The sequence below is a fragment of the Podarcis erhardii genome (assembly GCF_964252035.2).
Source record: "Podarcis erhardii genome assembly, chromosome: 1".
NCBI classification, from domain to species: Eukaryota; Metazoa; Chordata; class Lepidosauria; order Squamata; family Lacertidae; genus Podarcis; species Podarcis erhardii.
In genome coordinates this window covers 86,680,928-86,704,157 of record NC_138497.1, presented here as the reverse complement: position 1 = coordinate 86,704,157, position 23,230 = coordinate 86,680,928, and the positions used below count along the sequence as shown (strand labels likewise).

Here is a 23,230-nt window from a genome sequence, read left to right as displayed (position 1 = left end):
TGCTATTTGCTCATTTCAGCTGGTACCTCCTCACACACTGTAGGAATAAAGCTGTTTACTTTTTCAAACTCCCTGTCTCTTTCTATAGAACTAGAAACTTATATAACTTGCTAGGGGGTCAGGGCAGCATACAACAAGGCTGCCTCTCTTTTTTTGTTTCCCTACAATTTTGTTATAGTTGGAAGAACATGTTTCACCATCAACTGGAGGACTATATAGCAGGCAAGAGATTGCTTGTGTGCCATCTAGAAAACAGGGATATGGAAACAGAAGTTAGGGGCACAACAATAAAGCATGAAGTTTTTGCAAATGGAAATATTTGATTTTGCCTTGGAAGACAGCGTGTCGACTGTTTGGGTCAAAGGATCAGACAAGAGACTCAGTTCTTGCCCAGGGGCTCCCATTGCTGGCTTTTGCCATTGGAAAAAGATGCCTTCCACATAGAGCAGTGATAGGTAGGAACCTCAGATCTGGGGGCTGAATGCAGCCCTCCAAGCTTCCTGATTATTCTCATGCCGCATCGCTCAATGGCTCTGCTCTTTCCTGGCAGCAATGTGTCCCTGACCTGTGACCATGCCCCTGGCTTGTCTGGATGAAGGATACAGATGCGGGATGGGTGGAAGGTGTATGTAAACACTTCCGATTTCACTGTACAAAGGTTAAAAATCACATCTGTTGCTCCCCACACTTTTGCCTCTGACGCCACCCATCACTGACACGCAGCATCCACAGGTGGCTGCCATTGAGCAAACAGAGGCCTCCAGCTGAAAAGGTTCCTCACTACACCATGCATGGTGACACTGCAGTCAGCTTCTTGTGTTATTCCCTTCCAACAGAATATCTGAAGGAGAAACTATGGGGGTATTAAGCAAATGGTATAAGACTGGAGGAAGGTGACCACGTTGACAAGGCTGTCTGTGTCTTTTCTGTCCACTTTTCATTAACACCACTTGCCCAGATTAGAGCTAAAACCAGAGGCTCTGCTAAAGATAGGCATGTATTGTCTGATGATGCTTTGACACTATTTTAGATTAGAACGGTCAATCCTCCGCCCTGATACGGAGAGCTGGGAAACCCATATTCCTACTTCCCAGGACCAGGCCTGCATAGGGGCTGAGGGCACTTTCAGACTATCAGTATTTTCAGATTGGATTCAACCACATAGTGGCAAACTCTGGCTGCACAATTACAGTGGACCAGGACATCCTGCGTCACAAACCTTCTCCTAAAGGCTATGCTCTTTGCAATAAGGAAAGTGATGGGAAAATGCACAGGAAAGTGTGGGATAACACTTGAATTGATGCAATGTCATCTAACCTCCTTGCCAACAATTCAGGAGGAATGCTCAGTAAACAAGTCTTCTGGAGCTCCCTGGGTAAGGAGATTCCATTCATTGGTATCTTAGGGCTGCCATACATCCAAAATTTCCTGGAAATTGCCAGAACTTGGCTGTCAAAAACAGTGTCCAGGTGAAATTATCTGGGAAAATCAGAACGTACGTCAACCCATTTTTTGTGTCTGGATTTTCACTTTTGAAATATGGCAACTCTATGGTATCTAGGCAGCCAAGTTTCTGGGGATCCCCCCCCCCCAGCTACTAGAATTATGGATAGAAAATGGTGCTGAACAGTGCATTCCCACAAACGTAATCTACCTGGTGTGATCTTGTGTACTTGCCTGTGTATATAATACCTTTCAGACATTGCTTGCTTGGCAGCCAGTATCTCTCATTGACATTTTGAGAGAGGCACTTCACACAGGGCGGTAGCTAATTTAGAACCCAACCAAGTGAATGAGCAAAGGATGTGGGAGTGGGATGATCCAATTAAAAGTATGCATCACTTGGCATTTATTCAATGCTAGAATTTCACCCATAATTTCAGTGCCCACTTAAAGCACCAAGATGACTGTAGATAGCCCTTTAACATGTCATTATCTTGAATAAAGTTTTCTATCAGCTATGAAGGAGCGAGGATGAGCTGTTCTATGGCACTGGCTCTCTGGATCAGGCCCTCCTGGCTGTATGCAAGCCTCAAATGCCCAGCCTCTTTTGGAAAATGACTGTAGAAAGGGGGGAAAAGATGCAACTCTCCAGAAGCAGTCGCTCCATGAGCCGCTGTACAACATGTGCCTTAATTGCTATCTGGCCAGGGAGAGGGGGCGTTAGCCGCTTCCTGTGCTTGAGATGCTCTTCAGTTGCTCAGCAGTCCCTGATCCAGCACTGGGAACAGCTCAAAGAAGGCCTGGGAAAGAAGAAAAGAAGGAAGGAAGGAAGGAAGGAAAGAAAGAAAGAGGAGGAAGAGTCAGGTTTGGTGGGGGAAGAACAACCCGGGGGGGGGGGGAACGGGGCAGCTGTCAAACACACACATATGATGGCGTCACCATGGCAGCAGGAGAATCGTGAGGCACCATGTTGCCACAGAAACCGATCACCGACTGGAGGGCACCATCGTTGCCATGGTAACATACAGACAAGATTACAAGGAAGAGATAGGGAGTGGGCGGCAGCAGGGCTCAACCTGCAACCCGGGGCGGGGAGGATGGTGACCTCGATACGTATGGAAACCTTGTTCCTGTCTGCCAAGCTCTTTTCACACTTTGTGCCCCCCTCCTCCCCAAACAATACATAGGGCCAGAGGGAAAGCTCTCTGTTTACATTGCCCTTCCCTCTTTCCTGGCCTGCTCCCAACCGTACAGCCAAGGCCCATGACAAGTGTGTTTCTTTGCGAACGGGATACTCCTCTCTCATGCCATTCAGGCTTCCTCAGTCTAGCCTAACTCACAGGGTTGTTGTGAGGACAACCTGGGAAAGGGTGGGTGGGAGACCTGGGCACACACCCACACCCTTGGAGGCAGCAGAAGACAGCTCCGCTCAAGGCAAACGCTTTCCCTCTGCCCCACCTGAGCTGCCACCCACCTTGAAGAGAGTGATGGACTGCAGGACGCTGGAAGTGCAGCACATCTCGCGGATGGAGTGCATGGCCAGCTGCGGGGAGCCCATGTCCAGGACGCGCAAGCCAAGGCGGGAGGCCAAGATGGGCCCAATGGTGCTGCCGCAGGGAGAGTCATTCCGAACCATGAATTCCTGCAATAGGCAAATGAATTGCTTTCTCTTAAGGCTCCTGAGCAGCTGATTTGGCCTTGACACTGCCCACGGGTTAGGGACTCCCTTTAGCTGTTGGACCAGGCCATTAAGAAAGGCGGCCAGATATGGATCTACTGAGCGTCGATGATGGGAGTGGAGGAGGTCTTTGGGGAGAAGGTTCTGGGCACCTATGTGCACAACCCCAGCATCAAGAGACAGCCATGGGGTGGAAATGCTGTCAACACTCCACAGACCTTAAAACCCAAGAAGGAACAGCCAAGGGTTGGAGAGAGAAGGAAGCGGGAAAAACCCATCTTCAGACAAGGGGTAAGGTCTTCTCCATAGCATTTCATCCTGAAGGCCCACCATTTCTGGTCCCATCTCCCGTCCCCCAACGGCAGATGGGGCATCTTGCCCCATTGGTCCCTGGCTGCAGAATCTACAGTACAGGGACATAGCACTTGTGTATTTCCCTACGCTGGCCGATCCAAACTCACCCTCTAGTGGCCGCAGTCATTAAGTGCAAGGGGAAAGCTTGGGAATAGCTCTTGAGGTAGAAAGGAACGATGCTTACTTGCAGGGGGACGTCCACACGGCTGGCAATTTCTCGGATCAGGGCCTCGGTGACAGCAGTAGAGGCATAGCGCTGGTTGCTGTTCACTTTTATTATAGGGCCCTGCACAAGAAACCAGAGGATTCAGAACAAAAAGATGAACTAAGAAAGGAGATGTGGTCTGCACACATCAAGAACATAAAGCTTTGCTTCCCGAAACATGAGCTGCAACAGAAGGAAGGCGGTGTGGAAGCCAAAAGGAACCACTGGAAAGCAGAGACCTACCCTATGGCAATCTTGCCCCAGAATAATGCAGTAGTTCTATGTATCCCACACAGAAAACAAGCATAGAAATGTGTCTTTCTTTGGGTTTTCAGACATTCTTCCCTCTGCTCTTCTAGCTTGTGGGATCAGGAGACGAGCAACCGCCTTGAGCCCCCCAGCCATGGGATGGGACCAATGCTTGCCACCAGACATCCAAAGTCCCAGAACAAGCCTCCTGCCCCACTAAATACAACAACAGAAAAATCCACTGGCATAATCATTCCTTCCATCTACTGTAGCTAGGTGTGTCATTGCTTATGTAGGCAAAACAGCACCACTACCCCAATACAAAATCTTAAGGGGCTTAGGCAAGCTCCTAAAGTTTGCAGAAGTGCTACAATATTTTTATTTTGGGGGAGGAATACCCAAAAGCCAAAGGAGGATTGAGCCTGCTCAGTGGGCACACAATACTGAATAATGGGCAAGGGGGAATGAAATGAAACACCCTATCAGAATGGCAGGGGCAGTTGGCTGAATCCAGAACAAGAGCACTGCACACTACAATATTCTGTTGCAGTTCCAGCCTGTAAGGTATACATCACAAATATTGAAAAGGACAGGACTGTAACTAACATGTTGTTTCCAGCAATTGAATAACCTTTGGCATACTTCCCAACATCTAGGCTACGGGAGCAAAAGCAAATCCCCCACACACCCCACCAGCATCTCCAAAAGCTCATTCTTACATTCAGAGGCAAAGTTTTGTGTATTAAAAACCAATGTTATCAGGTCTTAAAGAAGAATTAACTTCAGTTTCAGGAGTAAGTTTTGCTATCTCCCCCGTTCAACTTGCGCTGAGGACGACTCTGCTACTGCTTGCAGAGAGTCTGCCTTAGTTTTCCACATTTTATTGTTGCCTCGTGGCCCCGTCACCTACCTTGTGGAACTCTGGACGGTGGTTCTTATCGTGCTTGTCGCTGCAAAAGGGAGCATCAAATTAGACCCTGGCCAAGTAGATCCAAACTCTTAGAAACATGAGGCTGAATTTCGAAGAAGAGACAATGGAATTAAACTAAGAAGAGATGTGGTGTTATTTCAATGCCTGGGAGCAATTTCAAAAGAAGCAGGGTTTTTTTGCGGGGGGGGGGGGGGGGTAGAGTGGCACTCCTGATGTGTCAGTGAGAACACCTGTACACAGATTTATGCACAAAGGACTTTTATTAGAGCGGAGACAGGCATTCTGGGGAAGAGGAGCACTGCCATATGCCAGTGGCAGGATGAGAAAGACTCTCTTGACAGTGATGCCTAAGAGCTGCATCTAGCCCAAGGGCACCATTTGCCAGGGGGCAGATTCAGCGCTGGGTACATCATCTGGAACAAGTACAAGCCAAACTCGGAAGGCAGAAGAGCACCTCCATTTTCTGACTTTCAGCATATGCTGCCTTTGACACTGCCAAACTGTTTTCTAGGACCATGAGGCCTGGGAGAGAGAAAGTGCATTTGTCGGGGAAGGCTGAACATAACTACTGGTTCTGCCTCAATCCGTGTCCTTTGCCAAAACGCTACCCCTGAGGGTGGTTCCAAATGCTGCAGGACAACAACTCCCGTCATCCCTGACCACCAGCCATGCTGGCTGGGGCTAATGGGATTTGGAGTCCAACAATGTCTGCGGGGGGGGGGGGGCAGATTCCCCAGTTCTGCTCTGGAGGGGTCCAAGGCCCAGGACTTATGCTCAACAGTTTAGGGAGCCTTACTCCCTTGTTATAATGGAGGGAAGGGCCCTTAAATAGATGACTTGGATTTTGCAGATTAGCCTAAACTGATAAAGAGATGTTTCTGACCTCAGGATTTTCAAGTTTGAGAGTTGGTAAGTCAGACAGCTTGCATTTCTATCCTACAGTTTTAAGTATCAAACAATTTCGTTTATAAAACCATGGGACTAGATTTTGTTTTATTTTTTAATGAAAGCAGAGCCTCTTTGAAAGCCGAATTCCACAACAGATGCCAACTTTTCAGCTTGTACCGCAAGCCAGCAAATTCACAGCAGAATGCCTAATATTTAGTAAAATACTTGCTAAACCCTCGTGCATTTCTTCCTGCTGGGCACAGCAACATACTCACGCATAATTGGGGTGCACGGCATGGGCCATGTCAGCACTGATCATGCAGGACTTTGGCACGGCTTCCTCAAAGGCTGTCAAGTTCTGGGGCGAAGCAGAGATGCGCCGAAGGACAAGTTCAGTGAGGAGCGAGCCAGCCCCCTGTGCACTCTGGGAACCAACCTGCCAGATAAGTCAAGTCAAGTCAGTAAAGGAGCCAGCAAGAAGAGTCTTTTTAACCCAAAAATATTCCACCTCCCATCTCAGTATGATGCAGCAGTTAGGAATACTGGCTTATGATGGGTGTGGGGAACCTTTGCCCCTCTAGATGCTGCTGATATACAGCCCCCATCAAGCAGGGCCAATGGTCAAGGACAACAGGAGTCAGCAACATCTGGAGAAGCAAACATTTCCCACCCCTGGACTAGGACCTGGAAGACGAGGGCTCAAATCACCGCTCAACCAGCAAGGTTGATGGGTGAGCTTGGGCCAGTCCCTCTCAGCTGAGCCTACTTCACAGGGATGTTCTGAGGATAAAATGGAGACAGGGAGAAGCAGGAATGCCATCCTTGAGCTCCTTAGAAGAAAGGTGTTTCATAAATGAATTAATGTTTCAGAGAGCAGACGTGTTTCTGCCGCTTAATTTCTCATAACATTTCCCCCCATCATCTATCAAACCATCAGGTGGAGCCACTCTCCAAATAATAATATTCATCTAATGCTCAGAACGGCGGGGTGAGCTCCCGTCTTTCAGTCCCAGCTCCTGCCCACCTAGCAGTTCAAAAGCACCCCCGGGTGCAAGTAGATAAATAGGGAGCACTTACTGGCGGGAAGGTAAACGGCGTTTCCGTGTGCTGTGCTGGCTCACCAGAGCAGCTTCGTCACGCTGGCCACGTGACCCGAAAGTGTCTCTGGACAGCGCTGGCCCCCGGCCTCTTAAGTGAGATGGGCGCACAACCCTAGAGTCGGACACGACTGGCCCGTACGGGCAGGGGTACCTAATGCTCAGAACAGGATTTCACTTTCCACTTCTGCAGCAACATAGGAGGCTGCCTTATACCGAGTCAGACCACTGATCCATCTAGCTCAGTATTGTCTACACTGATTAGGAGCAGTTCTCCTACCTGGAGATGCCGGGGATTGAACCTGGGACCTTCTGCATGAAAAGCAGATGCTCTACCCCTGGGCTATGGTCCTTCCCTCTTTTCTACCCAGAATGTAGCCTTGCCCATCCACAACTGTCTCGTACTGACCTCTTCATTGTCATAAAGTGCAACCAGGCGCACATTTGGTTCTTTGGCAAGAGCTCCAGGCTCTTTGCTGGATTCAATCAGCGCCTGTAGAAAAACATAAGGGGAAAAGGTTAGGGAGTGCCTAATGGGGCAGGATAGGGAGTGCCCTGGGACAAAAATATTTGCTACTAGTCTATGCGTTGCTATCTTGTGAGCTGACTTCTTAAAGAAACCATGTCAGCGTCTCCCTTCATGTTCTCAGTACGTTAAATTCTGTACTTACAATTAAACTATTTTTCTTTAGTCTGTAGGTTAGACTGGCCTCCGTGGCCTGAACATTTGCAAAGGTTCTCTACTGAGCCGACTTCTTAAACAGTACCGGTTTCTCTGCAATGCTAGATCCCTTCTGGCACCACAGGAAAGACTACTTAAGGCCTTTTGGGAGACGATATACAATGAACTAAAAAAGGTACTCAAGTACACTTTTCCTAAGAAACCAGAGGCCTTTCTCCTGGGCATAGTCGGCCAATTGGTGTTAAAGAAGGATAGAATTTTTTTTTATGTACGCAACAACAGCAGCAAGAATACTCATTGCAAAGCATTGGAAGACACAAGATCTACCCACTCTGGAAGAATGGCAGATGCAAGTAATAGAATATATGGAGATGGCGGAAATGACTGGCAGAATCCGAGACCAGGGAGAAGAGTCGGTGGAAGAAGATTGGAAGAAATTTAAAATTTATTTACAGAAATATTGTAAAATTTTTGAAAGTTAATGGCATTGAAATGAACTGAAGGGATTCTAGCAACGAGGTTAAAAATAAGATTGGATGGATAATTAGACAAATAAATTGGATATGAATTTGCTGAATTAATTTTTAACAGGGATACAAAAAAGGGAGATGTGAGGAAGTCAAGAAAATAAGTGAATCAAAGATGAGAAGTAAAAGAGGGATTTTTGTGTTTTTTCTTCTTTTTTCTTAAAATGTGTTTTTTCTTTTCTTTTTTGAAACTATTTTTTCTTTTTTCTTATGTATTTTGTATTTTTGTGTATCTGTTCTTGTTTTTTTCTTATGTTTGTTGTTTTTTCTGAAACTTAATAAAATATTTATTAAAAAAAAAAAAGGAAAGACTACTTATGGTTTCTGACTAGATGTCTGTCCCCCCCCCCCACCTGTGCCCATCCTAGGTATCTGGGAAAGTATACAAGCTCAGGGACTGTGAGTTTTGTGCTTCCAGTTGTCTTGGGCCTCTAACTACAGCAAATGGAAGGACTCCCTTGGGCTCAACTCTTAAGCTGCAGTCCCATGTCAGAAAGCTGGTGTACTGGGGAGAAGAGTGTCACCAGGGTAGATAACTGGTGCCTTTAGTCATTTCACAAAAAGGAGAATTTAAAATCACATGCTGCTTCCGCTGTAGTGCAACAGTTCTGGAAAAAGCTGTACCTGGGCTTCTGGGAATTGATATATAATGAGTTGAAAAAGATGTTGAAATATACATTTGTTAAGAAACCAGAGGCTTTTCTTTTAGGAATAGTAGGAAATGATATAAATAGAAAGGACTGCAAACTTTTCCAATACGCAGTAACTGCAGCGAGAATACTACTGGCCCAAAGATGGAAACAGGAACAACTACCGACGTTAGAAGAATGGAGAATGAAACTGATGGACTATGCAGAACTAGATAAACTAACGGGGAAGATCAGATATCTACGAGACCAAAAGTTCATCGAAGATTGGGGAAAATTTTCAGATTATTTGAAATGTATTTGTGATGAGCAAATAACGCTAGTGGGATTTCAAGAAGTTCTGTGAATGTTTGAGTAATATTGTGTTGAAGAAAAATAAGAAAGTGAAGGTATATAAAATGCAATATAAAAAATAGGAAAGTGTAATTAAAAAATTGAATAATGGATGATTGTTAGAGAGGCTGAAGGAAGTCCAAAAGAGAAAATATGTGATATATTTAGGTTGGATATTATAAATGTATGTTGGAAAATTAATAAAAATTATTTATAAAAAAAGGAAAAAGCTGTACCTGTCAATGCCCTACCTTTTGACAAAACTTTACAAAAGACCCAAGGCCCATGCCTGATGCTACATAGATAAACATTGCACATGGCTGCTTCTGACTTTCTCCTCACCTCCCCCCCGCCCCCCGCTTGTCTGGTTTACTTCCATGTAAACCACAGTATTCCATTTCATCTGAGCTGGAACCCTTGTGGTTCTGCATAACCCCTCCATGATTTGAAATGTTTCTCTACCTGTTGCTACACACAGAGAGATATATTTCTGCACACAGCCATTCCCACAAACATAGGAATAGTTTCACCATGCAAAGTGGTTAAATGGGTCACCCCACCTTTTGACTGCAAGAGTAACAGGTGATTTTAGTACATGGGGTGGGGTGGGGATGAAATGTGAAACAATAGAGCAAGGGTTAGAAGTAGTTTCTAGGTGACTTCTGGGGGAAACACAAGTTATTAGAGCAGATTAGAGGATGGCTCCTTTCCATGGCACTGATGGATCACAGAAGAGGATTCATCTCTGACCCGACCCCCCCCCCCCACCACCACACAAAGTACTCACCTGCAGGGCACAGTAGCTGCTGTGGAGGTTGTCCAGGCGAGGGGAGAAAATGAACTCACTGAAGGCGCCACCTAGTGTCTGGAGGAGGATTCACCAGAAAGAAAAAATCCTGAGCTGGGACCAACCTTTCCCTGGTTCAGTCTGTCTGCCACACCACACATTCTCCCTGCAGGTTTTGCAAACGGGTTGGAGAGTAGCAGCTGGGATCTTTCCCCAGGAGATGAATGAGAATCTGGAATAAGCATCTCTCTCTACGCCTCCCTCTCTCAGACCAAAGGGTGGGGGACCTGTGGTTCTCCTGATGTTGCTAGACTACAACCCCCACCACTGACCATGCTGGCTGGTAGGAAGCTTGCAGGTTCCCCATTGCTGTGCTAAAAGAAAGTTGCATGGAGCTAGAAAATGTAATGAGTTCAACCATGTGAACCTTAGAAAGCTAGCTCTGTCCAAAACCAAAACCCCACTGCCAACCCCAATGCACTATCTGTCTATCTATCTGTCTGTCTGTCTGTCTATTTATTTAATAAAAAAGGGCACTCACAGGAGGCTGCGTATCCACCAGGCACAACTCCATCTCCACCACCTGCTCCGGTTTCACCTTCAGCTGGGAGCAGAGGAGGGCCAGCAGGGCTGGAGAGTGACGACTCTGTGAGAAAGAAAAGTTGTGAGAAGGTAAAAGAGACATACTCCACTCTGGAAAGCTGTCAATTCTCCCCTTTGTTTTGGACTTGCCTACTGCACCTCTCCAGCCAATTCAACAGCATCCTTGTGTCCCCCGCCTCCCGCCCTTACCTGGAGAGATGAGGTACAAGCTGTGTCTGTCTTGGACGTCTTCTTTTCCAGGGCCTCCTGGACTTCTGTGGCCAGAATCGGGACCCTGGGAACGGCAGGTGTGTTGGCTGTTTAACTGGCTTACTCATTATTGCTGCTTTCTGGGAAATTTGGCTCCAAGAAGCAACTGGAGCCCACGGAGCCACCAAGACCCAACAGCACAAAACACTTCCAAAGAAGCCACTTGGTGAAAGTCAGCCCCCCAGGCAGAGCAAGAAACTAACTACGCCTCACCTTTTTTTCTTAGGGAACATCCCCTCCCATTGCTATCACATCCCCTGCCATCATATTGGGAGCATGGTCCTGGTACCCAACAGCCAAGTGCTGGGGAACCTGTGGACCTCTAGACCAGGGGTGGAGAACTGGATCCAGCCAGCAGCCTGGATCCTTATCATCTCCATGGGCCAAGTTAGACATGCTGGCAGGGCTGCCCCATTGTCAACCACCTGGTGTCACAACCATGTCAGGTGGGCCACTTTCTTGCTTGTACAGTACATGAAGCTTTGAAGTCCTGAGAATCAGCTGAGTGTCAGGGTTCCAGCACACTATGCACAGCTCAGTGCAAGCACCACCTGATTGTTGGGGCTGGCACAGAGCCATGCAAGGAGCTATGCACAAGGCTTGGCAGGCGATGCAGATCACACAGGCCAGGTGTAGGGCAGGTGGGTATGGCTTGGTTTAAACTTAGACAGGCACGTGACAAAGACCATCATTTCAGCAGGCATTTTCCATTGGCTTTCTGCTTTTACAATGAATTTTAATTATTCTTTTTCTCTATAAGGTGTAGTTTTCTTTAAAAAATTATGTACGCTGCTTAGGAATTCTGAACGTTAAGTGGTCTATAAATATTGGAAGTAAAAAAACAAAACAAAATAAAGATGGGGTGCCAGTAAGCCCTCCAGTCCCAGCCAGTCTTATACGATTTATACACAGAATCCAGAGCAGGGCCTCTCTAGGCAATCCTAAAGCACAGAGTATTGTAGCAACATAGAAAGCTGTCATATATACCAAGTCAGGTCCACCTAGCTTCGTGCTGTTTAGACTTGCAGTGGCTCTCCAGGGCTTCAGACAGGGACCATTCCCAGCCCCCAGCCCTGGAGATGCTGGGGGGCTTGAGCCCGGAACCTTCTGCATGCCAAGCAGATGGTCTTCCTCTGAGCTAAGGTCATTCCCCATCACCCAAGGGGATCAAACTCTGCAGCTGACTCTCTTCCTGAAAGGCCAATGACAGGAGTGCCTGCCAGGCCTGCTGCCCCTCGCCCCAACCCACCATGGAATATATGAGCACAGAGGAACAGCAGTTTACACACTCACAGGTGCTGCTCTGTGTTTGGCCCAAAGCTCTCATTCACATTGCGCTGGAGGTGGATGGCCAGGTGTGGGATGCGGAGGATGGGCTGCTCCACCCTCACCAGCTGCTGCTCCAGGCGCCCTGTGGACAGGTCCTGAAATGGAAAACAGAAGGGGGACATCAGTGTAGGGTGTGGGTCATTCTGCCACTTTCACCCACTGGCATAATGTGGAGAAGGGAGGAACAGGAGAGCGGGATTAAGGCAGCAGCTGGGAGCTAAAGGCTCTCATTGAACCACTAGCACACCCAGCCTAGTGTTGTCTATAGCAGCAGCTCTTTGCGGTATCGGGCAGGCCTCCTTCGCTGCCCGACTTGCAGAATCCAGAGATCAGACCAGGGATCAAATTGCAAAGCAGGTGATCTTCCACCAAGATATGGCCCTTCTGGAAAATAGAGCTATCATGAACAATCTAAGAAAAGTGCCCATGTGGGGGGGGGGAGGCAGCTTAGCAGGGGGGAGAGACTGGAAAAGATTGGACCAATAGTTTAGTTTAACTTTGCTCATGGTTTCACCAATATTGACAATTAGCACTTTCAGAGGTAGTGGGGTGGGGGGGGAGAGAATACTTCCCACCCCCTATGCTGCTGGCTTGGATGAAAATGGGAGACCCTCCCTCCTTTAAAGTTGTTCAAAAACAACAACAAAAAGAAGAAGAGATCTGTTTCAGCCCTGAGCGTCTGTATTTAAGCAAATCAGAAAGAATGCAAAAAAGAGACCCTTGTTCTCAAAATATGCCAACTAAGAGCATTTATGACAGCTCAAGGCATTTTAGAACATGAGTTTGGAGGAAGGTTTAGAAAGTTTCACATTTCAATTTGGTAAGAGTGTCACCATAACTATGCACCCTTCCATTTCCACTTAATAAATCTTCTGGCCCACACAGACCATGCACTTATGCTTGCAGGAACCTCATCTCCACTTGGTTTAAATTAATGTTTAATTTTACTCTCAGGTAGGTGTGTGAACAGAATTGCAGAATGGAACAAAGCCCCAAACATCTTTTTGATCAGAACTTTCATCTCTTCATCGCTTTTGGTTTCAGTCATATTCAGACAAGTACTTTAAAGTATGCAAAGTATGGCACACTTTGAACTAGACTCCAGTCCTACTCAAGTGTAGCTAGGCAACCAGCTCCACTGAACACACTCATGTTTACCAGGGCAGAAAGCACTGATCGGGTAATTCATTAAACAGAAGATTAAAATTGCTGGTTTTTAATAACACTTTTATGGACTTTGTCTCCAGGGAAGGATATTCGCTGTTGGCACCTTTGTTGTATCTCAGTCTCAATCAAAACAATGCAATGCATGAAGCTTGATTATTCCACATGATAAACACTTCAGTTTCCTTCATCAAGCACCCTCAGAATATGTCAATTCATGTTAGCATTTAACAAACTACTTAAAAAAAACCCAAGACAACCAACTAAAATCTTCAGTTTAACAGCATATAATAGCAAGAACCCCAAACGAAAAAAGCAACAACTGGGCAATAGAGCTATCTGGAGTTTGAACTTGTGGAAACTGAGCTATTTCTCACACCTAACCCAGGGCAGTGGTGGAGAGGAAGTAGCCACATTCAAATTTCAGTCATGTGACCCCAAGGTTCTCACATTACTGGAGTGGCAATCGAAGACGTCATGCTGTAGGACAGAACAACATCTGGCCCTCAGATGTTTCTGGGAGTCTCCCAACTTCTGTCAGCCCCAACCAGTGTGGCCAATGATCAGGAATGATGCATGGTGGGAATCCAATGTCATCTAGAAGGCCAAGTTCACCAGTCCTACTGCAGCAGCTCCCAGGCTGCAAAGCAAATATAAGAATAGGCCTTGATGTGCAGGTGATGGAAACTTCAGGCCTGGATTTCAGGCCAATGCAGCCCACCAATGCTGCCATATGTCTGGATTTTCCCGGACATTATCTGGATTTCAAAGGGGGGAGATATTTCCGAAAGGTGGCGCTTTGTCCTGGATCTTAGGCAAGTTTTTTTGGCTCAACAATTTTGGAGGTGTCCTGGTTTTTGAAATATGGCAACCCTACCCACCAAGTCTCTCTATCTGGCCCTTGGTACTCTTCCCTCCTCAGCCATACCCTTTAGTAGGTCTACTTCCTGCCCTCCTTGAGTGTTTCTTCCTAACTGGAATATGTCCTTGTCCTTGTCAGTGTTTGTAAAAAAACAAAAAGAAAGGGTTCTGACCTCCCTTTGTTGCCTCAGCCTGATCCTCGGACCCTTGTCGGCATAAAAGAGTCCACGAGAAAAGTATCCTTGCAGAGCTTTATTCTTAAAAGTCTTTCTGCAAAAGCGACTGACCAACTGTACACACATCAACACTACCAGCTTTCACTAACCAACTAACCAACCAAGCCAACCAACTAACATTTCTCACTCTATATATACGGTGCAGGCCGCTGACTCATGCTGACCCAGCTTTTTAAGCATTAAAGAAACTGCGGCCAATTTTCAGCTGTGACAGTCCTCTGATAATACCTTGTGGGTGTCTGGATAGAAGATAGAGAGGACTGTGTGTGTGTGTAGAAATTACTCAGTTGCCCAAAGATAAAAACTGCATTAGCTTCTTTGTGCACTTTTTGTCTCTGGCCCTCCCCACCCCCACTGGCATGTGCCCCTGGAAGGCTGTCCAGAAATGAATTTGGCTCTTAGGCTGGCAAGTGTTCCTCACCCCTGCCCTAATGTGACATGGCTGCAATACGGAGGTAAAGTCAGGTCTCTTCCAGTTGGAAAAACCTAAGCATTGAAGAGCTCCTAAAGTCACATAGTATACACCACAGTGCAGGGCCCCAGCCAGGACTAACCTTGACGATGACTCTTCCTGCAACAGAGAGGTCACGGTCGAACCAGGTGCTCCAGATGCCCCCTCCATATGTCTCCACAGCCACCTGGACTGTGCCCTCCTGGCTACGTTTTGAGCAGCGTTTCACCTGGATGACACACAAGGACATTCATACGTATACGTATAACAGCACACACTGAATTAGCTCCTCAAATTGTAAGGAACTGACCCAACATCGAGAAATAGGGCCAGAGTTATTGTCATAAGAGTGGGTGGCAGCTTTGGATTTTTTGCAGTTACATTCATTGTATACATATATACCAAGTTATGCACTCAATTGGTTGGTATTCTGTATGCATTTATTTGGTCCATTGCTTTCTCTTTAGTGTTAAAAGATGCATTTCAGTAAGTCCAGTTAAAAAATCCTAACCAACAGTTGTTGTTTTTTAAAAAAAGGAGTGGAAGGTGGCAAATCCAAAGGGATGTTGTCCAGACTGCTGCCAGGAGGAGGAAGCAAGTTTATCACAATTCTGCAAACACTGGCAATCCAATAACATAGGCAAAAGGAACGGCCGAAAACAGTATTTGCAGGAATGGGGAACCTGTGGCCCTCCAGTTTTTGTTGGGAGTCCTACCTCTCACCACGACTACTGGGCATGCTGGTGGGAGTTGGAATTCAACAGCATCTGGGGGGGGGGCATAGGCTCCCCACACCATCCATATTGGGTATCGGGACAGGCCTGTTCACAGAAAGTCAATGCAAAGGGGGAGACGACAAATAACGCAGGACTGAGACAACAGAGGGCTGCAGGAAGGAAGGAATGCTAAAGAGTACCTAGGGGCATGCTAGGCAGTATGGGGGGGGGGTTGCTGCTTACCCGCAGACATGGACTGTCTGTGTGGGCTCCGATCAAGCTGAAGCCATTGCCTGGCTGGTACTGTCCCCCAACAGCAAAGGCGATCAATGTCGAGAGGTTTCTGGTCACAAAATACTAATATGGCGGAGGGAGAGGGGTTAAAGAAAGAGTTGGAGACATCAGTGTTTTACCCAGTTCCATAGATGGGGTGCCTGGGAGAGGCCTCATCTGGAGCACCCCACTCCTTCTCCCACCACCCCAATTCCCAAATGAGAAAGGGAAGGAAGAAGCCGCTCTATTTCCTCACCTTTCGGTCAGGCTGGATATCCCAGTGTTCAGTTTCTTTCAGCTCCTGGAAACCAGCCTGAAGCAGGCGGCTCCGACATTCGGCCACCACTGCAGAAGAGGAAAACACAAGCAGTCATGAAGGGGGCATGAAGACACTCACCCCCAGCTGGCCAAGCTGCATGCAGAAGCAGGCTTCAAAGAGCTATTTGGTTGCCCTGAATAAGGTGGAAGTTTGGGGGACTGCTTCCCCCTCCCTCAATTTTGGGACAACTGTAATGCTTTTCACTTGGGGATAGCCTAAAGCTTCAGCTGATGCAGAATTCTCCTCCCAGAAATTTAACTGGGGACAAGTGCTGGGATCCTGGGATCTCCTTTATCATACGAGCTGCATTGGCTGCTGGTCCATCCCCAAGTTCAATTCAAGGTGCTGGCTATTCTTCAAAGCCCTTTATGGCTTGGGAACATACACCTCCAGGTCTCGCCTCTTCCCAATACGTCTGAGTCCTAAGGTCAGCTGGTAGGTGGTCTTTCACTGGGTGCATTTGTCTTGGTTTTGGGGTTCACAAGGTCTTTCTCTGCGGCAGCCTCCCTACTTGGAATTCACTGTCCCACAAGTTTTGATGGCAGAGCTTTGAAAGGCTGGGGTATAGGTAGGTAATGAATGATACCCCACATCCCTGCCAAAAAACCAAAATCAGCATGATGCAGCTTAAATTGCACTCACAGGCCTATTTGTACTCTTGAACTCAAGTGTGAGAGTCATATTGTAATGTTATCATCCTGACTTGCTTACCCTACCCTAGCAGCAAGCATAGCCTCAGCTACAAAGCCTTTTGTGGCTTCCCAGCCTCTGCAGGCTAACATCCATGTTACCGCACCCTTCACAGAAACGATTAGGATTTGCTGCCGCCCCTACACACGGAAGGATAGGCAACTGCTCAGAACACCCTCTGGGTTCAGATGTCCACAGAGCAAACAAGAAATGTATTAAGGAAAGCAAGATAAACACGTGAGGAAAGGCGAGGCCAGACAGAGCCAAAGAGGGTGCAGAGAAAAAGCACTTGTGGTTCTCATCTGCACAGGGCTCAAGCATTTGCCCTTCTAAAGCTCCTTCCCTAGAAATGTTTCTTGTGACATCACCATGCAACAATAAAAATTAAGTGTGAAAATTAACAAAGAATGGTGGGTAACTTGGATTCATTTATTTCAGTGGGTTTACTCTGAGCAGAATTTAGCTGAATACAAGCCTGAGCTTGTACTTCTGCCCACTGAGCATCCAACACAGTGGAGAAGATAAACCACCCTCCTTGTATTTTAAAATGATCCAATGAACCACCTTGAATCAAGCAGAACCTGTTTGAGCCTCTACAAGGGAAATGAAACAGATGATTCAATGAATGGCACATTATGCTCACCAAGACTTGCAGATAAGGAACATGTTGCATGCATTAAAGTTCTGCAGAAAATTATGAAAGTGGAATGAAAAGCATCCCACAATATTCCAAAAGTTTAATTATTAAAAGCATTTAAATACCAACTTATCCAGAATTTCAGGTAGTGAACAACCAACTGTATCACAGTACAAATACAGTAAGATGGATGAAAATCCTTAAAAGCTACTCAAGTTACAAGGTAGAAATGACTGGACAAATAACATTTTTTTCCCTGCCTGGTGCCAAAAAGAGAGCCTAAGTACCAGGCAAGGCAATTTAGGAAGGTTGCTCCGAGGGGGACTATAGGCTGATAAAAGCCCTTTATTTTGTTGCTGGATGCCAAACATCTGACATAGTAGTCACCTGGAGAGGAGGTTACATCTACACCATACATTTAAAACATTCATACCACTTTTGTCATTGTAACTCCCCTAGGAATCCTGGGAACTGCAATTTGTTAAGGGTGCTGATCTCACAGAACTACAATTCCCAGCACCCATAAACTATAGTTTCCAGGATTCTCCATGAATGTTAAACTGCTATAAGAGTGCTTAATGGTGCAAGTGTGACCACAGTCTCAGCAGAAGATCTTAAAGGTGGGCGCCCTCAGGCTTAAGGGCTGAATGGAGCCCTTTACCCACTCCACAGCCCTAATGGCTCTGCTTTTTCCTGACTAGAATGCAGACACCTCACATTTATTTATTTCTAATATAATTTTATTTTTTATTTTGACAAAGTAATAAGAATAAATAAATAAGAATAAAAATGTGCACCCCATGCCCAAGACCATTCCATGGTAACTATCCAACCTCCCAAAATTTCAACACCTCTTTGTGATGGTTTGACCCCTTTCCGTTTTAACAGTACAAATTCTACAAACACCTTCCGTAGCTCCTCAAAATCACTTTTCTTGCATACAACCGGTCTTACCTTAATAGCACATATTAGTATATCATTAATAGCTATATCCCACCTGCACCACTTCATACCATTTTCCCATTTTATATCCACCATGCCCCTTTCCACTTCCTAGCCATAGCTGGCAACTTTCCCCCTTTTTTAAGGGAAATTCCCTTATTCCGAATAGGATTCCTCGCAAGAAAAGGGGAAAGTTGACAGCTATGTTCCTAGCTATAATAACTCGTGCAGCTGTCAATAAATTTGTGAGCAAGTCCTTCCCAGCCTATGAACCTTCCACACCATCATATATTGATAATAATAGTACCGCTGGACTTTCGGCCAGCTTTAACCCAGTGATTTCTGTTATCTCCTTAAGCACCCTCCGCCCCCCCCCCCAATTGTGCATATCTACACCCCTCACACCGCGCATTTAAAGCACACTGCTTACGCCGCCGCCCCACAGAATCCTGGGAACTGTAGTTTACTCCTTCGCAAGAGCTACAATTCCCAACACCCAGTTCCTGGGATTCTTCAGGGGGAAAACATATGCTTTAAATGCATGGCAGACCTCCTGTTGGAGAAGTGCTTCCCGGGCGTGAAGCCCCCGGTCCCGGGCTCCGTCTTACCGTGATAAGGGGAGGGGCTCCGGCTGATAAACTTGAGCAGCTCCTGCGCCGCCTGCTTGGAGCTCGCCTGGGGAAGGAAAGGGAGCGAGTCACGAGGGGGCACCGGAGCAACCCGGCTTCGCCTCTGCGCGGACGCCACGAGGCCTCCCGAGAGACCCTCCGCGCTCCTGCCACCCCCGTCCCTCTCAGCAAAGCCCCCTCAAGCTTACACTACCTGCATGGCTGCCCAGCTCCGGCCCGGCCAAAGAACGAAGCCCGCGCCGCTTCCCTCTCTAGCGAGAACCTGCCCCGCCCCGCCCGGCTGCGCTGGGCCTGCTGGGCCTCGGGAAGGGAAGTGGCGGGCGGAGCCCCCTCTGCAGGCAGCTCTCGGTAGGGCTTCAGAGGTCCGCCACCGGGCGTGGAGGGCTGGCCGTACGTTGCCAACGCGATGCTTGCCATAATAAGCCACCTTTTCATAGAATCGCTGAACTACAGTTGGAAGGGACCCGAGAGTCATCTAGTCCAACCCCCTGCAGTTGGCATAAGTGTGTTCCTGCTGTGTGCAACCAAAGTCCTACCAAGTGCTTTTTTCTAGGGAGACGCATAATCCTAAACATTTTGTGACTCAGTTTGGCCTCATTGAGGGGCAGTATTTCAATATCAGTAGGAAAATGAGAGCACCCCTAAACAATTAAAAAACCAAAAAACACTGGTCCTATCCATGACTTTTAAGGCTCCGTTTTCAGCGCATCGAGTGTTCCACCACTGTAACGTGTGTTGCCGTCGGCATGGCCAGAGTAAGAAGTCTTGCACCCAGCGGCGTAGCGTGGGTTGTCAGCACCCAAGGCAAGTAATTTGCGCCCCCTAACCCGGGGCAAGGCAAGTAATTTGCGCCCCTAACCTGCCGCCGCCACCAGCTTCTTCTTGCTGCTGCCTGGGCTGGGGTATTTACGGTAAGGTAGCCACGGCCGCCGCGGCGGGTCCGTGTCAGGTGATCTGAGGCGAGTTGCCACTGGCGCTGCCGCCCAAACGACGCCGCTTGCCCGGAGGAGGAGGAGGGCAGAGAGGCGAGGAAAATGCAACATGGCCCAGCAGCTGCAGCAGCGGCGGCGGCGGCGGCGGGGGGGGGCTGTGAGGAGGGGCTACCTGGCGTGCCCTCCGCGGCCCTGACGCGTGGGGACCGCGGCGAGCGCTGAGAGCCACTGCCTGCCGGACGCCTTCAGCCCGGACGCGCGCACAGCTCGTCGGTTCCGTGAGACATGGGGCTCTGCTACAGCCTGCGCCCGAGGCTCTTCGGCGACTCCGGAGGCGGCGAGCACGCCCCCCCCAGATGTTGCGCCCTGTGCGGCCGGCCCCCCCTGCACCCCCCACGCTACGCCACTGCTTGCACCATATCCTATGGCGCAGGGATGGGGAACCTGAAGCCTAGGGTTCATATCCAGCCCTCCAGGTCTCTCTGGCTGGACCCTTCTCACCAATGCCCTCAAGTGCTTTTGCCTTCCAGGAATGTGTCTTTGAATCGTGGTTGCCTAGAGGGAGGATGCAGAGAAAAAATTGGGGAGTGAGGAAACCTCTGGTTTTTGCATTACTGGAACGTACCCTCCTACACAAAGGTAAGAATCACATCTGTTGCCCCACATGTGGTCCCCAGAAAGTTGTCGATAAGAGAGTATGGCCCTCCAGCTGAAGATTTCCCATCCCTGCTGCAGCCCATCAGCCAGCACAGCTTCAGTGTAGGATTCTGCCCTAAAGCATAGGACGGAATAATCACATTTGCAGGTGAGATCTAACTCTGTGATTCTATATTCTCTGCATAATGAGGCGTTTGTGCCAGGGCAGGGAATTAGAAGGTCTGTTTTCACGAGCAGGCTGCAATCCTATGCCCACCTATTTGGGAGAAAGCTCTTTTGAACAAGATGGGGCTTACTTCTGAGTAAATATGCATTGGCTTGCTAGGTCAGATTCTCTCTTTGCAATTCTCGTGGTTGTAAGCAGACCTGAATCTGGTGTGGGAACTTGCTTCCTGACACAGTGTTTTTTGCTGTTTTTCTTTAAGGTTGAAATCAATTTTCCAGCTGTCACGGTTGCAGAAATAGTGCAGCACAGTATGTGCGAAAGGCTGGGGAAACCATACAGAGATGTTAGACATTGTGTACCTACATAATGGCAAGTGGCCTGCCTGACTTTTGTTCTAAACACGGCTCTCTGTTTAGTTTTGCCTTATCTTAATATCTGTTCCCTCTACTTCAGCACGTATTCCTCTGGCCTTTATAAGCTCATATGAACCTCTCTTTCCTTGTTTACTATCTCGGCATTTGTGAAAACATTGTGCACCCTGCTGTCAGAATAAAATTCATATGCTTTACCAATTAAGTCTATTTCTGACAAAATGATTCAGCGCCACAGGTTGAAGTGAAGATGAATACTGGATTGAAAATACATGCAAATTACTTCAGAGCCCTTATTTTATTATCACTGTTGCATATAGCAATTGAATCTAGATGTGATGTACAGTATATTGTTTTTACCCCCCTTGTTTCTCACAACATTCCTATGAGGTAGGTCCTTTTCAAAATCCCTATTTTGCAAATAAATAACTTGTTCTGAGCAAGTTGGTGCCTAGAGTAGAACTGAAATCCAGGTTTCTCCAAGGTTTTCATCTAGCTCATATCTGCCAGCTCTCCAGCTTTAATGAAGTCACAACACATGTAAGACACGCATGGGTTTCCTTCCCTAAGCAAATGTGCTGGATAGAGGGAGTACCCTTCCTTCAAAGAAGATTTTGACTGATATTGTGGGGCTGAATTCTTGGGACATTCTGCAGGTATTCCAGGGGACTTTTGCTATGATGTGCTTTAGTTTACAGTCCCTCTGAATTGTGTTCTAATGGATCTCTGAAGACCTGGCATAGCTCAGTCGGCAGAGCATGAGACTCTTATTCTCAAGGTTGTGGGTTCAAGCCTCACATTTGGTAAAAGATTCCTGCCTTGCAGGGGGTTGGATTAGATGACCCTCATCGTCCCTTCCAACTCTATGATTCTATGGTCACAAGTACATGTACCTGATTTAACTCTTTACAGCCATTGCATATTGTTTCCTCTATGGCTCTTGGTTCAGAGCCTCGGTCTGAGCAATTTTTTTTTTATATCCTGCCTTTCTTTCAAAGAGCTCAAAGCGGTGTACATGCAGCCTCACAAAAACCTTGTGAGGTAGATTAAGGTGTGCGAGAGAGAAAATAAACCACTGTTTGACTTTTAGAAGACACCTGAAGACAGCCCTGTTCAAGGAAGTTTTTAATGGTTGATGTTTTATTGTGGTTTCTAATATTTTGTTGGGAGCTGCCCAGAGTGGCTGGGACAAACAAACAAACAAACAAACAAACAAACAAATAAATAAAATGACTGGGTCCATGGTGACTCATTGAGCTTTGTGGCTGTGTGTGGATCTGAACCTGGCTCTCCAAGACCTAGGGATTCTTAGCCACTGGATTGTCTCTTGCAAGGGTTAAGTGAACTGCAAGCCATGGCGCTGCAGAGTGCTGCATACCCTCCTGCTGCATACAGGCTCCTGCTCTTCTGCAGCTTTGCTGCTGGTGCTGGTTGTTCTCCCACTTGGGGGAGCTCCTGCAGCAGGAATCTCTTGCTAATAAACTCCAGGGACACTACCCTCTTGCCTGCTCTCTAAATCAACCTAATTTTGATTTCAGATATGTTATTTGTCTAATGCATACACATACACACAAAACATATAGAAGAACACATCAATGACCAACTCGTGCAGACACAGCACTGTCAGTGGCCAGAGCAAAGGAAGGGAGCAGATTTCCACCAGTGGATCCTTCAAAAACAGAAACAAACAACAACAACAAAAGTAACAGCAAAGTGATTAAAAAGAAGATGAAAAACAGCCAGCAGGGTTCATACTTTTCATAGCATCATAGAATTGTAGAGTTGGAAGGGATCGTGCGGTCATCTAGTCCAACCCTCTGCAATGCAGGAATGTCAGCTGCTGTTCTCTTGTGAAACTGATGTTGCATATGAAGTCAAAACTTACTATGCTTGTGTCCAGTGCTTTGGTCAAAAGTGTGGCAAGCTCCAAAGGGGGGGCTGTACAGATGGAGATTAACAGCAGTTTCCATAGGGCTTGGGTTTTCTACACGGTGCAAGGCAATTCAGCCATTACTATAGGTACATTGGTTTCTCTTCAAAACCCTTTCTGATTCCTTCAGTATCTGTCCAGTTCCCTTTTTGCCAGGCCACTTCAACAGTGTCTATTTTACATTTCCTTAAAGTATCCTCATAAAACAGTGAAAATCTGGATGATGATGGACATAGGTGTAGCCAGGAGTTTTG

The 23,230-nt window shown here is 47.1% G+C and overlaps 1 protein-coding gene across 1 annotated transcript; it reads right to left on the bottom strand.

Moving 5' to 3' along the window:
• Positions 1-1,825: 1,825 nt before the first annotated feature.
• DNPEP (aspartyl aminopeptidase) lies at positions 1,826-19,251 on the bottom strand. Its single transcript, XM_081843910.1, has 15 exons — positions 19,114-19,251; positions 18,900-18,966; positions 15,960-16,048; positions 15,674-15,787; positions 14,818-14,943; positions 11,967-12,097; positions 10,614-10,698; positions 10,363-10,467; positions 9,822-9,899; positions 7,255-7,338; positions 6,024-6,184; positions 4,840-4,879; positions 3,660-3,761; positions 2,918-3,085; positions 1,826-2,243 (listed from the first exon to the last, which is right to left on the bottom strand). Exons 1-15 carry the CDS (start codon positions 19,117-19,119, stop codon positions 2,193-2,195), a joined length of 1,407 nt encoding a protein of 468 aa, XP_081700036.1. The 5' UTR covers positions 19,120-19,251; the 3' UTR covers positions 1,826-2,192.
• Between the last annotated feature and the right edge of the window lie 3,979 nt (positions 19,252-23,230).

What these genes read in the sequence shown, in the direction of transcription:
- DNPEP (XM_081843910.1), bottom strand. An exon ending in CCAAACACAGAGCAGCACCT is followed by an intron (nt 10,699 to 11,966) that starts GTGAGTGTGTAA and finishes TGCCGTTCCCAG; the next exon opens with GGTCCCGATTCTGGCCACAG. An exon ending in CTTGTACCTCATCTCTCCAG is followed by an intron (nt 10,468 to 10,613) that starts GTAAGGGCGGGA and finishes TCTTTCTCACAG; the next exon opens with AGTCGTCACTCTCCAGCCCT.